The following is a 15,635-nucleotide window of genomic DNA, read 5'->3' on the forward strand; positions in this document are numbered from 1 at the left end:
CACGTTAGCTCCGTAGCTAAAGAGCTTCGCCGATGTATTGTCGTGGAGATAAAAGTCACTGTGAATGTCCATTTCGTGTTCTCGACTCTCGTTTTCAAGAGGATATAGTATCTGAGGTGGTTTAAAATACAAATCCGTGATCCACAATAGAAAAAGGAGAAAGTGTGGAATCCAATGAACCCTTGTACCCAAGTTACGGTCAGAGCGAAAAAATATACATCCTGCACTGCACTCTAGTCCTTCACTCTCACGTTCCTCATCCACAAATCTTTCATCCTCGCTCAAATTAATGGGGTAATAGTCGCTTTCTCGGGCCGAATCGCTCTCGCTGCATTGTAAACAATGGGGAAATGTGAGGAGCCCTTCAACCTGTGACGTCACGCTACTTCCGGTACAGGCAAGGCTTTTTTTATCAGTGATCAAAAGTTGCGAACTTTATCGTCGATGTTCTCTACTAAATCCTTTCAGCAAAAATATGGCAATATCGCGAAATGATCAAGTATGACACATAGAATGGATCTGCTATCCCCGTTTAAATTAAAAAAAATCATTTCAGTAGGCCTTTAAAGGGTCACTTACATTGTTATTATATGTTATAATTACATTAGTGCTTCATTTGGCCACAGTTAATGTAGCTTTTCAACTGCTCAACATTATTTTTGTCAAATTCTTATAATTTTTTATTTAATATTTTTTTGATTATATATCATAACAATCTGCAGTAGAACTTCGGCATTTAATCTGTTTTAAGTAGCATCAAAAATGCATTAAAAAGCATTAAATCAGATTTGCCGATACGCACAGAAACCCTGATTGCTCTTCATAACAGGAGGGCTTGTTTTTGTTGGCCCTCAGCACATTCTGAACATACTTGTCAACGTTTGCCCCCCATGAACTAATACCTAGTATTTTTGTATGCTGTCCTCCATGGGAAACGTTTGTACATCCCTGCTTTTTAGCAATTGTTTAGGATGACATGTGCAGAACGTATCCTCTCAATTTCTCATCTTCTTGATTTTAAAGAAGCATACTCGTAAGCAGCATATCATGCACTGTCTTGACTAAACGGTCTTATTTCTCTGACAGTGACATGAAAGTATGATGCAATATAAAGCTGGCCATCCATCTTTCCTTAACACCACAGGTGTCAAACTCAAAGCCCAGGGGCCACATCTGGTCCACCGCATCTTATGTGACCCGCAAAAACCTGGAAATGTGTCAATAAATGGAGGGCCAATCGAACAAAATTAAGTTAATAAATACATCTTTAACTAATTACTTAAATGTATCATTCATTAATTAGATAAAACGGTAAAACTTTAGTATGGGGAACATATGAACCATTAATTAGTTGTTTATTAACATGCAAATTAGTAACATATTGGCTCTTAATTAGTCATTATTAAGTACTTATTAATGCCTTATTCTGCATGGCTTTATTATACAACCAGTAAGCCATTAACTAAAAGTCTTCCCTAACCCCGACCCTAACCCTTACCCTAACCCTAACAAGCAACTAATTAATGGTTCATATGTTCCCTATACTAAAGTGTTACAGATAAAACCTTATATAATGAAATCAATAATTAAAGGCCTACTGAAATGATTTTTTTTAATTTAAACGGGAATAGCAGATCCATTCTATGTGTCATACTTGATCATTTCGCGATATTGTCATATTTTTGCTGAAAGGATTTAGTAGAGAAAATCGACGATAAAGGTCGCAACTTTTGCTCGCTGATAAAAAAAGCCTTGCCTGTACCGGAAGTAGCGTGACGTCACAGGAGCTAGGATTCCTCACAATTCCCCGTTGTTTACAATGGAGCGAGAGAGATTCGGACGGAGAAAGTGACGATTACCCCATTAATTTGAGCGAGGATGAAAGATTCGTAGATGAGGAACGTTACAGTGAAGGACTTGAGAGGCAGTGATGGACGTATCTTTTTTCGCTCTGACCGTAACTTAGGTACAAGCTGGCTCATTGGATTCCACACTCTCTCCTTTTTCTATTGTAGATCACAGATTTGTATTTTAAACCACCTCAGATACTATATCCTCTTGAAAATGAGAGTCGAGCACGCGAAATGGACATTTAAAGTGACTTTTATCTCCACGACAATACATCGGTGACACACTTAGCTACTGAGCTAACGTGCTAGCATCGTTCTCAAATGAAGATAGAAACAAAATAAATAAACCCCTGACTGGAAGGATAGACAGAAGAGCAAAAATACTATTAAACCATGTACATGTAACTACACGGTTAAAAATTCTCAGCCTGGTAAGGCTTAACAATGCTGTTGCTAACGACGCTAAGGCTAATTTAGCAACTTAGCAGCCGGAACTCACAGAACTATGATAAAACATTAGCGCTCCACCTACGCCAGCCAGCCCTCATCTTCCCATCAACAGCCGTGCTCACCTGCGTTCCAGCGATCAACGGCGCGACGAAGGACTTCATCCGTGGGTTTGGCGGCAAGACACCGATCGATCCCACCTACAACGTTCTTCTTTGCCGCCTCCATTGTTCATTAAACAAATTGCAAAAGATTCACCAACACAGATGTCCAGAATACTGTGGAATTTTGTCGAAGAAAACAGAGCTTTGTGTATTGTGTCCAATAGGGCCCAAACACTTCCGTGCATTTTATGACGTCACGCGCATAAATCATATCCAAAGGAGATTTTCAACCGGAAGTGTGGCGGGAATTTTAAAATTGCACTTTATAAGTTAACCCGGCCGTATTGGCATGTGTTGCAATGTTAAGATTTCGTCATTGATATATAAACTATCAGACTGCGTGGTCGGTAGTAGTGGCTTTCAGTAGGCCTTTATATTGTGGAATAATTAATTAAACGATCATATAGTGAAATTTAGAAAATGATATAATTTAAAGGAATTTTATGTTAAATGAATGACACATTTAATATTTATTTATTACATTCAAATTATAATGAATTATTGACACATTTAAGTAATTATTTTAAGATGTGTTTAGTTTGTCCCATTTAAATGTGGCATTTTTGCTAAATATGCCGAAGTCCGCCAAGGCTGCCCTTTGTCACCGATTCTGTTCATAACTTTTATGGACAGAATTTCTAGGCGCAGTCAGGGTGTTGAGGGGATCCGGTTTGGTGGCTGCAGGATTAGGTCTCTGCTTTTTGCAGATGATGTGGTCCTGATGGCTTCATCTGGCCAGGATCTTCAGCTCTCACTGGATCGGTTCGCAGCCGAGTGTGAAGCGACTGCGATGATAATCAGCACCTCCAAGTCCGAGTCCATGGTTCTCGCCTGGAAAAGTGTGGAGTGCCATCTCCGGGTTGGGGAAGAGACCTTGTCCCATGTGGAGGAGTTCAAGTACCTTGGAGTCTTGTTCAGAAGGGAGGGAAGAGTGGATCGTGAGATCGACAGGCTTCCCTGCTTAGGCTGCTGCCCCCGCGACCCAATGTCTGATAAGCGGAAGAAGACAGATGGATGGATGGATGTTTAAATTTTAATGTACATTTTTTGTTTTGCCACATGCAACTGCAGTTAAATTTAGTATTAAATCAATATTAATTGATGCAAAAAGCTATTCCAATCATTTTTTGTCATTGAAACCCTTTCTGACATTAATTCTACAATAGCTAAACCTTCATGTCTGCTTGCCACCTTGACTTCTGTTTTTTAATTTATTTATTTTTTTTAAATGTTGTCCTGTCCAGCTTCTCCGGCAAATCATATTGTTGATGTAGATGCCCATATTGGCTGTACAAATTTACTTTACAAAAGAGAAGTGTGGATACTTCTCTTGTTGCCTTATTAGTATTTGACTTTATTAAATGTATTTATATTATTATTTGGTGCAGCCGGGCGGGGGCAGGAGGGGATAGAAAGAGGAAAAAAAAGAAGACTCGGGTAATTGTGGGGACAAGAGGGGGATAAGACAGAGAGGTAAAAACAACAACAACAATAGAACAACATCAGCAAAGAGGTTATGTACAAATATGAGAGTAAAAGTGACAGCAAAGAAGCAGTTTGTGAAATAAATAATACAGAAATGACAATGAGCATTATTACACAACAAATGTTGCAATACCAATAGAAATAGCACTATTGATAATGAATAATAATAATTTACCTCTATTATCAACAATACAATTGTTCAAATGCAACGATACATATATGTAATGATAATCAATCAATCAATGTTTATTTATATAGCCCTAAATCACGTGTCTCAAAGGGCTGCACAAGCCACAACGACATCCTCTGCTCAGAAAAACTCAACCCAATGGGACAATGAGAAACCTTGTGAGAGTCCAGTCCATACTGGATCTAACATAATAGTGAGAGTCCAGTCCATAGTGGGGCCAGCAGGAGACCATCCCAAGCGGAGACAGGTCAGCAGCGCAGAGACATCCCCAACCGATGCACAGGCGAGCAATCCACCCCGGGTCCCGACTTTGGACAGCCAGCGCTTCATCCGTGGCAACCGAACCTGTGCCCCCCCCCTCCCCTCCACGAAGGAGAGGGGGGCACATTTATCTGCTTAAAGGCCTACTGAAATTAATTTTTTAAATTTAAACGGGAATAGCAGATCCATTCTATGTGTCATACTTGATCATTTCGCGATATTGCCATATTTTTGATGAAAGGATTTAGTAGAGAAAATCGACGATAAAGTTCGCAACTTTTGCTCGCTGATAAAAAAAAGCCTTGCCTGTACTGGAAGTAGCGTGATGTCAGAGGAGGTAATATTCCTCACAATTTTCCATTGTTTACAATGGAGCGAGAGAGATTCGGAGCGACAAAGCGACGATTACCCCATTAATTTGAGCGAGGATGAAAGATTTGTAGATGAGGAACGTTACAGTTAAGGACTTGAGAGGCAGTGATGGACGTATCTTTTTTCGCTCTGACCGTAACTTAGGTACAAGCTGGCTCATTGGATTCCATACTCTCTCCTTTTTCTATTGTAGATCACAGATTTGTATTTTAAACCACCTCGTACTATATCCTCTTGAAAATGAGAGTCGAGTACGCGAAATGGACATTTAAAGTGACTTTTATCTCCACGACAATACATCGGTGACACTTAGCTGCTGAGCTAACGTGATAGCATCGTTCTCAAATGAAGATAGAAACAAAAGAAATAAACCCCTGACTGGAAGGATAGACAGAAGATCAACAATACTATTAAACCATGTACATGTAACTACACGGTTAAAAATTCTCAGCCTGGTAAGGCTTAACAATGCTGTTGCTAACGACACTAAGGCTAATTTAGCAACTTAGCAACCGGACCTCACAGAACTATGATAAAAACATTAGCGCTCCACCTACGCCAGCCAGCCCTCATCTTCCCATCAACAGCCGTGCTCACCTGCGTTCCAGCGATCGACGGCGCGACGAAGGACTTCATCCGTGGGTTTGGCGGCAAGCATCGGCTAGGCGTCTGCTAAGTACCGTAAGTAGTCCTTGTGTTGCTGTAAGTATTGTACTTAGCCGCTAATACACCGATCGATCCCACCTACAACGTTCTTCTTTGCAGCCTCCATTGTTCATTAAACAAATTGCAAAAGATTCACCAACACAGATGTCCAGAATACTGTGGAATTTTGTCGAAGAAAACAAGAGGTTTTTGTATCGGGTCCGATGGGGTCCAACCACTTCCGTGGATTTTGTGACGTCACGCGCATAAATCATATCCAAAGGAGTTTTTCAACCGGAAGTGTGGCGGGAATTTTAAAATTGCACTTTATAAGTTAACCCGGCCGTATTGGCATGTGTTTCAATGTTAAGATTTCATCATTGATGTATAAACTATCAGACTGCGTGGTCGGTAGTAGTGGCTTTCAGTAGGCCTTTAAAGAAATCAGATAAATGGAGGGGAAGAAAGAGAAGCCAGATATATTAACCTTGTAGATTGTTATAGTAACAATAGGTTGAGCTTTGTCAGTGTGCCATGTGTTACCCAGTATCCCCTAGAGCAGGGATGTCCAAAGTGCGGCCCGGGGGCCATTTGCGGCCCACAGGTCATTTTTAATGGCCCCACGGCCCATTTTATAATACGATTAAAAAAAATTAAAAACATAAAAAGTGGTGTGAAAGACCAAACAGGAGAAATGTAACAAGAAAATGTTGCAATGTTTACTCTAATAACACAAAGCTGCCATGCATGCTGTTTCTTTCTTTAAAAATAATAATAAATCAAAATCAATGTTATTATGAATAATTGACCTATCCAAGGCTCCAATTACGTCACGTTAAATATTCCACTTTGAGATATTTTTTTGGGAAAATGTTGCATATTTTGTGTTTGCCATTTAAAAAATTTAGCTTTTTTTTTTTTTTTTTTAAAGAAGGGCCTAAAACGAACAAACAAAAAACATAAACAACAATACAACGTATAATTGACGGATAGATCTGAAGTTGATCTCGAGATTATTGTGTTAAAAGTAAACAGTAAAAAAAATTTATAATTTATTTTTTAACACTTTAATGAGTAGGACCCTTTTGGTTCCCCAATAATTTTTATGTGATTTTCTTTTAAGTGTCATTGCTCAAAAAATAAGAATGAATTAAAATCAATGGTGTTATGAGTTATTGACCTTTTAAGGCTCCAATTATTATATAATCTGAAATATTCCTCTTAAAAATTTTATTGGGTGAAAATATTGCATATTTTGTGTTTTTTCCATAAAAAAACCTGGGTTTTCTTTGACAAAAAGAGCATACGACTTAAATCTTTAAAAACGTTACATTGACTGATAGACCTAATGTTGATCTTGAGATAATAATACTGAATAATGACACATTTTAAATATTTTTTGGACCAAAACCCTTTGGGGTCCCCGGGATCACGCCTGAGTGGAGGCCTTAATGTATATTTTTGATACATATATTGTATTGGTTTTTTAAATAAAAAAATATCAAAATGGCCCCCGCTAGCTTTGATTTTTCAGTGTGCGGCCCTCATTGGAAAAAGTTTGGACACCCCTGCCCTAGAGCAACAACGTTAATGTATGTTTGATGAAACGTGATTATATGCATGAGTGTATGTATGTATATGTGTGTATGCCACCTTGACATCTGATTAAAAATTCAGTTTGTCTGCATACAATATGATGATAATCAAATAAAAGGGGCATTTGTGGAGTACTATTTGGCGATTATACTATTGTACATTTTCACAGTTAGAAGTGGCCCGTCGAGGGCAACTGTAACTGTGATGTCGCTCATGATAAAAATGAGTTTGACACCCCTGCGTTACGCCTATTTCTGTTTGGCAGCGTTCATACTGAAAATTCCCATGCAATCTCAGACTGTGACAGTACATCAGTCGGCTCCTCTTTACTAACGACACTAACCAGTCAGTGCGGGGGGAATCTTTGCATAACCAATCCTCCAACCCAAAGAGAAGAGGTGTGAGTGTGTGTGAGATGAGTGCTAATTGTTAACAGTTTGACACTGGAGGAACAGTCTAATTCCTGGAGGGATTAACGCTCAATATGCTCGGCATCGCAAGCAACGAAGAATCCCGATTGTCAGCGTTTTGGAAGAGCAGCAGAATCATTTTCTACTAGCTTTGCCTCCATTGTAAAGGGGCGTGTGCGTGGGCGTGCGTGTGCACACATATGATTAATACAAAAAAGGCAATCAGACTAAGTTCTCCATTGTAACCCCGCTCCTTTACTTAAACTACACGCACGCACACACACACACACACACACACACACAAAGTACCCCATCTCCTTTGGAACACAGGGATGTTTCCATGGCAACAAGCAACTTGCTCCGCTAATGAACCGGTCGCCTTGGTAACCGTGCTGGCTGTGCGAGACAGTGAATAAAACGCGTAGTGTGAATGTGATGCTTTTGTGCTGGCTGTGTGCGTGTCAATCATCGACAATGAGCTAAGATGTAAAGATGCGTCGGTGGCCATGCAGCATCCCTTGCCCTCGGCTGACCTCAGCGAGGGCCAATTGCTGTGTCCGCAGTGCGTCGTCATGACAACAAACGTCCTTCACTCCTTTGTGTTGTGACTTCAGTTTGCTGACAGAGCCTCTTTGTGTGTGTGTGTATGTGTGAGCACTGTACAGCCATTCATATTCTGCTTGCACCTTCAGGAATAACCTGTTTCACTCTGACAATGCCTCCCCCTGCTGGCAGGAATGTTTACCGCACCACATTGCAACTCTTCTTCTCGGACTAGATAGCGGCGGCCACTAAAACTGTGCTGCTGTCCTTTCCTTCAGAAATGTCTGCGCTTCAACCCGGACGCCACCGTGTGGAAGGCCAAGCAGCAGGTGTTGTGCTCGCTGACGGAATCCCTGCGAGACGTCCTCAACTACGGCCTCTTCCAGCCCGCCACCGACGGCCATGACGCCAAATTCCTGGAGGAGGAGAGGCTGCTCAAAGAGTACCCCCAGTCTTTTGAGAAAGGGGTGCCATACTTGGAGGTACACATCTTTATTTAAACTGTCCTATCTATAGTGAGTTCAAACACAAATGGTCAACGTATGCTAAGTTATCTGAACAAAAACATCCTAAATCTTAAAAACAAATGAGTGTAATGGCTAAAACAGGGTTGCCCAAACTTTTTCCACCGAGGGCCGCATACTGAAAAGTCAAAGTATGCATGGGCCACTTTTATATATTTTTATTTTGTAAGAAAAAAAATACAACCCAAAAAATATATTTAAAAACAAAACTTTGTGTCATAGGTGACAAAGTATATTTTAATTAACCATTACTGTACGGTCAACATTTCAGCTTTTTCACATTGCGATACCTCTTTTTTTCTTACATTTTAACTGTTGTTGGGTTTTTTCCCCGACAATATGTTGCGGCCCGTACTGTAAGAATATATATAATGGCTTAAGGACCTCATGTTTTTCTTGGATGTAGAGAAAATTAAACATCATCTGAGGGGTACACCAAAACACTTTGACTTGACCTGGGGCTGCATAATTAGTTACATAGCTAAATTAAAGACACTGTAGGATAAATGTGACACTCACTGTTGACAATGAACATTTTCACTTACCTCTACTCTTATTTTTGTTGTTGATGTTTTTATTCAATGACACTTCTCTGTATGCTGGTGATTTTTATTTTTGTTACTTTTTTTCCTTTTAGTCAGTTCGTGTGATGGCAGGAGGGCAGTACATTGCTACCCACTGTGACTGAAATGTAGGACGAGGGGTGGGAGGGGGTGTTATTATTATTTTACTTTTATTATTTTTTTCGTAAATTTTTATTTTTTATTTTTGTATTTTTTGGGGGCGGGAAAGACTAAAAAAAAGTGTTTTCTCAGTACCTGTATTATGATTTCCCTATCAAATGAATAAATGAATATTATTAAGAATATTACAATAATGATGATAATAATAACTAGAATGCATAACTGCATAACCAAGCGTGTCAAAAATTCTGCTCCTGCGGAAATGTTAATGTTCAGTTATACATTTAGAGAGAGATGAGGTGGTTCGGGCATCTGGTCAGAATGCCCCCCGAACGCCTCACCGGGGAGGTGTTTAGGGCCCGTCCGACCAGTAGGAGACCACACAGACTATGTCTCCCAGCTGGCCTGGGAACGTCTCGGGATCCCTCGAAAAGAGCTGTCTGGGCTTCCCTGCTTAGGCTGCTGCCCCCGCGACCCGACTTTGGATAAGCAAAAGAAGGTGGATGGATGGTTATACATTTAACAGTGTTTTATGTTGTTGTAATTTTTCAAATTAATTAATTGATATGTTAATATTATTTTGTTAACTTTTTTTAATTTACTAAACTTTGTTTATAATGGTATTTTATTTTATTTCGAGATCTTCTAATATTGGATCAGTGGTGTCCAAACTTTCTCCAACAAGGGCCGCATATGAAGAGTCAATGTATGCAGGGGCCATTTTGATATATTTTTTATTTTGTTTTAGAAATTCTCAAAACAGACAATATGTAATTTTTGTCATAGGTGACAAAGTATATTTTCGTATCACAATTTCAAATCTTTTTCTCATGTTTTTGCTCTTTTTTTCTAGCATTCTTACTGCAGAGGGTTTTTTTTTTCCGACAATATGTTGCGGTTGCCCACTGAAAGAATATAATATAAATGATAGTAATAAGAAGATTGTGTAAATGCATAACCTAGTGTGTCAAAATTCTGCCTCAGCAAAAATATTATTGTTCAGTTTTACATTTAATAGTGTTTAATATATGTTATAGTATTATTTGTTTAATCTTTTAAAATTAACCAGTGTCACCATATCTGAGTTATTGTGTAGAAATATGGGGAAATAATTACAAAGTACACTTCAGTCACTAACCGTTTTACAGAAGAGGTCAGTTAAAATAACATTTAATGTTGGTTATAAATAACATCAACTTTATTTATTGAATCAAAAATTCAATGATTTGGTACATTTGCAAACTGATAAAATTAAAATTATAACCTGCTACCTAATAGTGTGCAACAATTCTTCTCAACAAGAGGATAAATATAATCTTAGAGATAAAATCTAATTTAAAACAATTGTATGCATGTACAGTACACTATTTCAACCCTTGAGTATATCAGTATGTGGAATTAAATTATGGAATGGAATAATAAACAAAGTACTAATATGATCCAGTTTAAGAAACTGTTTAAACTCAAAGTGTTTACAAAGTACAAAGAAAAAGAATCTTGATAAACATCTTGAACCTTATTAAAAATTTAGATAATCGTATTCATCTCATTATGAGAACCACACATTATTTAACAATTTATTAATGAGAACTTTAGTTATTGTTCATGTATTTAATAATTATTTACTTGCTCATTGCCTATTCATCTATTTTCTTACTCATGTATTTATTTATCACTGTGGTGTAAAGAGTACAAACAAATGTGTTAATAACTGCTCCAATACAAAAAGGGGTAGGAGGTCCTTTTCGGACATGCTGTAATGAAAACAAAATGGAAATATGTGATGTATTGTTGTATTGTATTGTATTGTAATTGTATGCATGTTTGGAATTACCTGACACCATAACCAACTAAACTTTATATAAATATCAAGAGCTTCTAATATTAGATCACGGGTGTCAAAAAGTATGCGAGGGCCATTTTGATATTTTTCTATTTTTGTTTTTTTTAATTAAACACTGATATTGTATATATTTAAAGATACAACTTTTTGTCAGCTTTGTGTTACAGGTGGCAATGTATGTACAGTACAGGCCAAAAGTTTGGACACACCTTCTCATGCAATGCGTTTTCTTTATTTTCATGACTATTTACATTGTAGATTGTCAATGAAGGTATCAAAACTATGAATGAACACATGTGGAGTTATGTACTTAACAAAAAAAAGATGAAATAACTGAAAACATGTTTTATATTCTAGTTTCTTCAAATTAGCCACCCTTTGCTCTGATTACTGTTTTACACACTTTTGGCATTCTCTCGATGAGCTTCAAGAGGTAGTCACCTGAGATAGTTTTCACTTCACAGGTGTCATAGTTTTGATGCCTTCAGTGACAATCTACAATGTAAATAGTCATGAAAATAAAGAAACACATTGAAATGAGAAGGTGTGTCCAAACCTTTGGCCTGTACTGTATATATACGTATATATGTTTTTAAATCAGCTATTTCTCATTACATTTTCTCATTTTTGCTGTTTTTTTCTTACATTTTTACTATTGGGTTTTCCAACTCTAGGCCAAGAAAATTCGGGGTGTGGGCCGCATTTTGGACACCACTGGTCTAACAATATATCTTATTAATAATGAATTAATTATATTTTTACACCAGTCTGATAGCTAATTAAAAAACAGCCAAAAATGCACTTTGGACACCCCTCATGCACAGCTTCTCTGCTCAGTGAATGAGCATTTTACTCAAAATTTTCTATGCTTGATCGAGTCTTCACTCTTCTTTCCTGTGCTTTAGTTCCGATACAAGACAAGAGTGTACAAGCAGACGAACCTGGATGAGAAGCAGCTGGCCAAACTGCACACCAAGGTTTGCAAAGTGTTAAAAACAAGCCGTTAAAGTCCTTATGTGTGCATTCGGATCAACATACACGACGTGCTTATCACTGCTTATAATGTCAAACTCTTGCATTGTGCTGCAAACTAGAGTAGTCTTGTGTCCACGCGCAGGCCAGCCTGAAGAAATTCATGGACTACATCCAAACCAGCGCCGTGGACAAGATGAGCAAGTTCTTAGACAAGGGGCTGGATCCCAACTACCAGGATGCCGATACCGGCGGTAAGCAGGCTGCATTCAAACCCTCAACAGTCTTCATTTGTCATCACTGCGATTGGAAAAACAAAAAAGTACTGTTATGTCTTTTCCAGGACTGCTCTTACAACCTTTAAGTCAACAGTGCCCAAACGTTTTTGTATTTAATTTACTTTTTTCCAGTACAACTTCACGTGTATGGCTGTAATGGTTTTATTTTATTTTATTTTTTACTAACACACATGGGGTTTAAAAACATCCTAAAACCTTAAAGGGGTCATATTATGTTTACTACATGTAAAACACTTTCTTGTGGTTTACGTAACATGTAATGGTGGTTCTTTTGGTCAAAATGTGCAAGGATTATGTTTTACAGATCATAGTCAAGCCAGTTTTTGACCGTTTTTTTTTAAGAATGCGCCGTTTTTTATGGGCCGTCTTATTTACGGGCCTCTACCTCGACAGTGTCTTCTCCCAGTAGTTCCATATGGAGTCTACTGACCGATGTAAGTTACAACTGTACGCTACTTTGTATTAGAAATGGCAACAGCTCAGATGCATGTGCATGTACGAGCCAGTCTGCCCCACAACAAGATAGAGGAAAAAATAAGGAACCTATTGACTACAACGTCGGACTACAACTGAATAAAGATGTCGGACTCTCGCAAAGCTTTTTGTATTAACCTCTACCAAGTACCGTCTCAGAAAACACTTGGCTCTCCAAATACCACCATAATTACCAATATTAAAATACAGAAGCGTAGCAGGCCTAAGTATTAATTAAAAACAAGGCAGAAGTTTTATTTAACAAGTATATTTAATATTTTTGGCCACTGTAACATTACACACAATGCACAAACACCATCAACAATGATACTCCATATACAGTACAGACTTTCTTCAAAGTACCACTAGATGGAGCTAAGTGGTATGCATCATATATGACTGGCGTAACTAAGGCAAAATATGTCACTAAAGTCTCAAATTTGGAGAAACGCAAGATTGTTTTATAAAAATCTCTGCCATGATTTCACATTTTTGGGATTTATGGGTTAACCAAATACACAAAAACAGGTACTAACAGGCAACACAAGTTGGTTTTGTGTAACAGGACCCTTTAAATCCAAGTCAAATTGGTAATGTTTTAACTATGAAATGACTAACATGAAATAAGAACACTTCTTAATACTAAAATGTATGTAATTGGACAAAGTCATGTAGAAATTGATGAAACAAGAAATTAGCTAGATGGTTACTCTAAATATTTACCTTCAAAACACTGAGCAGAAAGGTGGGTAGGGTAACCAAAACATGTACTGAAGTAAAAGTACTATTACTAGACTAATATATTTCAAGTTCAAGTAAAAAGTAGTCATCCAAATAATTACTTGCGTGAGTAAATACTGAGTGAAAAAACTACTTGAGTACTGATTCACTGGTGAGTAACTTCTAATTTATTTAGTAGTTATTTTTAATGGTACTTACACTACAGCGGTGGTGTATGTGAGAGAGACACATGTACTACAAAAGATGCACATTTAACATTTAAAGAAGGGATCCAGTTGTCGTCTTATCGAGCTGTTGAATTCACGCCATTACAGCTACTTCTAGTGCTAACTGCTAGCCCCAGACACATACACAGAACATCGTAACATGAAAACGTGCGGCAGCGTATACATATTGCAACATAAATTGCACAGAACAGCTACATTTCAAAAAGAGAGGTAAAACAAAAGTAGTGAACAGAAGGAAAAAAATTACAAATAATTACCGCGATAACTTCGTACATGCAAAAATGCACGCAAAGCCATGTCTGTTTACAGTGGAAGTTGACTGCTTCTTCAGCACCTGCAGTGAGCGAACTCGTCCAAAAGATGGCACCATAGCACAAACAATAACAGACCGTTTATGTTCTGTACATGTCAAAGTAAAGTATTTCGATTTAAGGTGTGCTGCATTAAAATGCACATCATAATCAGATCATTTTTTTTCAGGGTCCATGTACACAGTAACATTCTAATCCAAATGATGATCAGATTAAATACATGTTGTCCATGTACACATGGCTAATGTTAAAACATCTTAAAATTGGCATTTGTTGGGCTCGAAGAAGAAAAACACAATGATTGCACCCTGTTTTATACCTATGCACTCTCACGCACGTATATTATTATTAATGGTGTCATGAAGTATCAGCCTGGGGAGCGAGCGAGTGAAGGAGGAGAATGTGTGTGCTCGGCACACACGTCAGGTTAACTTTCAGTTTCGATTCCAGCAAAGGCGACCATTTTTTGCGCTGGTATTTCTATTAGGGTTGTACGGTATTATTATTATTGTACGGTATATTAGTATAGTACCGCGATACTAATTAATTATTTTCGGTACTATACCGCCTCTGAAAAGTACCAGCCCCCTCAGCCCCCTCAGCCCCCCGCGCCCCTGTAGTCGTCACGTCGTGTCATTGCTGGTTTACGAGCAGAGGAGCATGTTCGGCACCGCACAATCACAGAGTACTTGCAAGCAGACACAGTGTGTAGACAGAAAAGGGAGAACGGACGTATTTTGGCTTAAAAACTAACGATAAAGGTAAAGTTATAACACTGAAACACCTTAAGGAAGAGGTGCTTTAAGACATGGCTAGCTAGCTAGCGGCTAAAGTCCAGCCGCTGTCGGCAGTGTTTTAGCTACTTCTAAATCACTAATCCTTGTCTCCATGGCGACAAATAAAATACGTTTCTCACAAGTATCATCCCTGCAGGACGAGGAATAGCTAAACATGCTTCACTACACACCGTATCACACTCGCATCACAATGTGAACAAACTCCATTGGTGGATCTACACCTGACATCCACTGTAATGATACCAAGTACAGGAGCGATACTACTATAATTACGTCGATATTTTTTGGCATCACAACATTTTTAGTTGTTTTTTTTAATGTATATTATGTTTATAAACTCAGGAAATATGTCCCTGGACACATGAGGACTTTGAATATGACCAATGTATGATCCTGTAACGACTTGGTATCGGATTGATACCCAAATTTGTGGTATAATCCAAAACTAATGTAAAGCATCCAAACAACAGAAGAATAAGTGATTATTCCATTTTAACGGAAGTGTAGATAGAACATGTTAAAAGAGAAAGTAAGCAGATATTAACAGTAAATGAACAAGTAGATTAATAACTAATTTTCTACCACTTGTCCGTAATAATTTTGACAAAATAATAGAATTATAAATGACACAATATGTTAATGCATACGTCAGCAGACTAATTAGGAGCCTTTGTTTGCTTACTTACTACTAAAAGACAAGTTGTCTTGTATGATCACTATTTTATTTAAGGACAAACTTGCAATACGAAACATATGTTTAATGTACCATAAGATTTTTTGTCAAAATATTGCAATTTTTTG

The 15,635-nt window shown here is 38.0% G+C and overlaps 1 protein-coding gene across 1 annotated transcript in view; it reads left to right on the forward strand.

Moving 5' to 3' along the window:
- The window catches only part of shank1 (SH3 and multiple ankyrin repeat domains 1), a 175,153-nt gene that overhangs the window by 67,490 nt on the left and 92,028 nt on the right, over nucleotides 1–15,635 (forward strand). Inside the window, 3 exon segments of the mRNA XM_062050244.1 lie at nucleotides 8,242–8,445; nucleotides 11,919–11,990; nucleotides 12,131–12,239. Coding sequence (XP_061906228.1) covers nucleotides 8,242–8,445; nucleotides 11,919–11,990; nucleotides 12,131–12,239 — 385 coding nt within the window.

This window comes from Entelurus aequoreus, linkage group LG06 (assembly GCF_033978785.1).
Source record: "Entelurus aequoreus isolate RoL-2023_Sb linkage group LG06, RoL_Eaeq_v1.1, whole genome shotgun sequence".
Lineage (NCBI taxonomy): Eukaryota > Metazoa > Chordata > Actinopteri > Syngnathiformes > Syngnathidae > Entelurus > Entelurus aequoreus.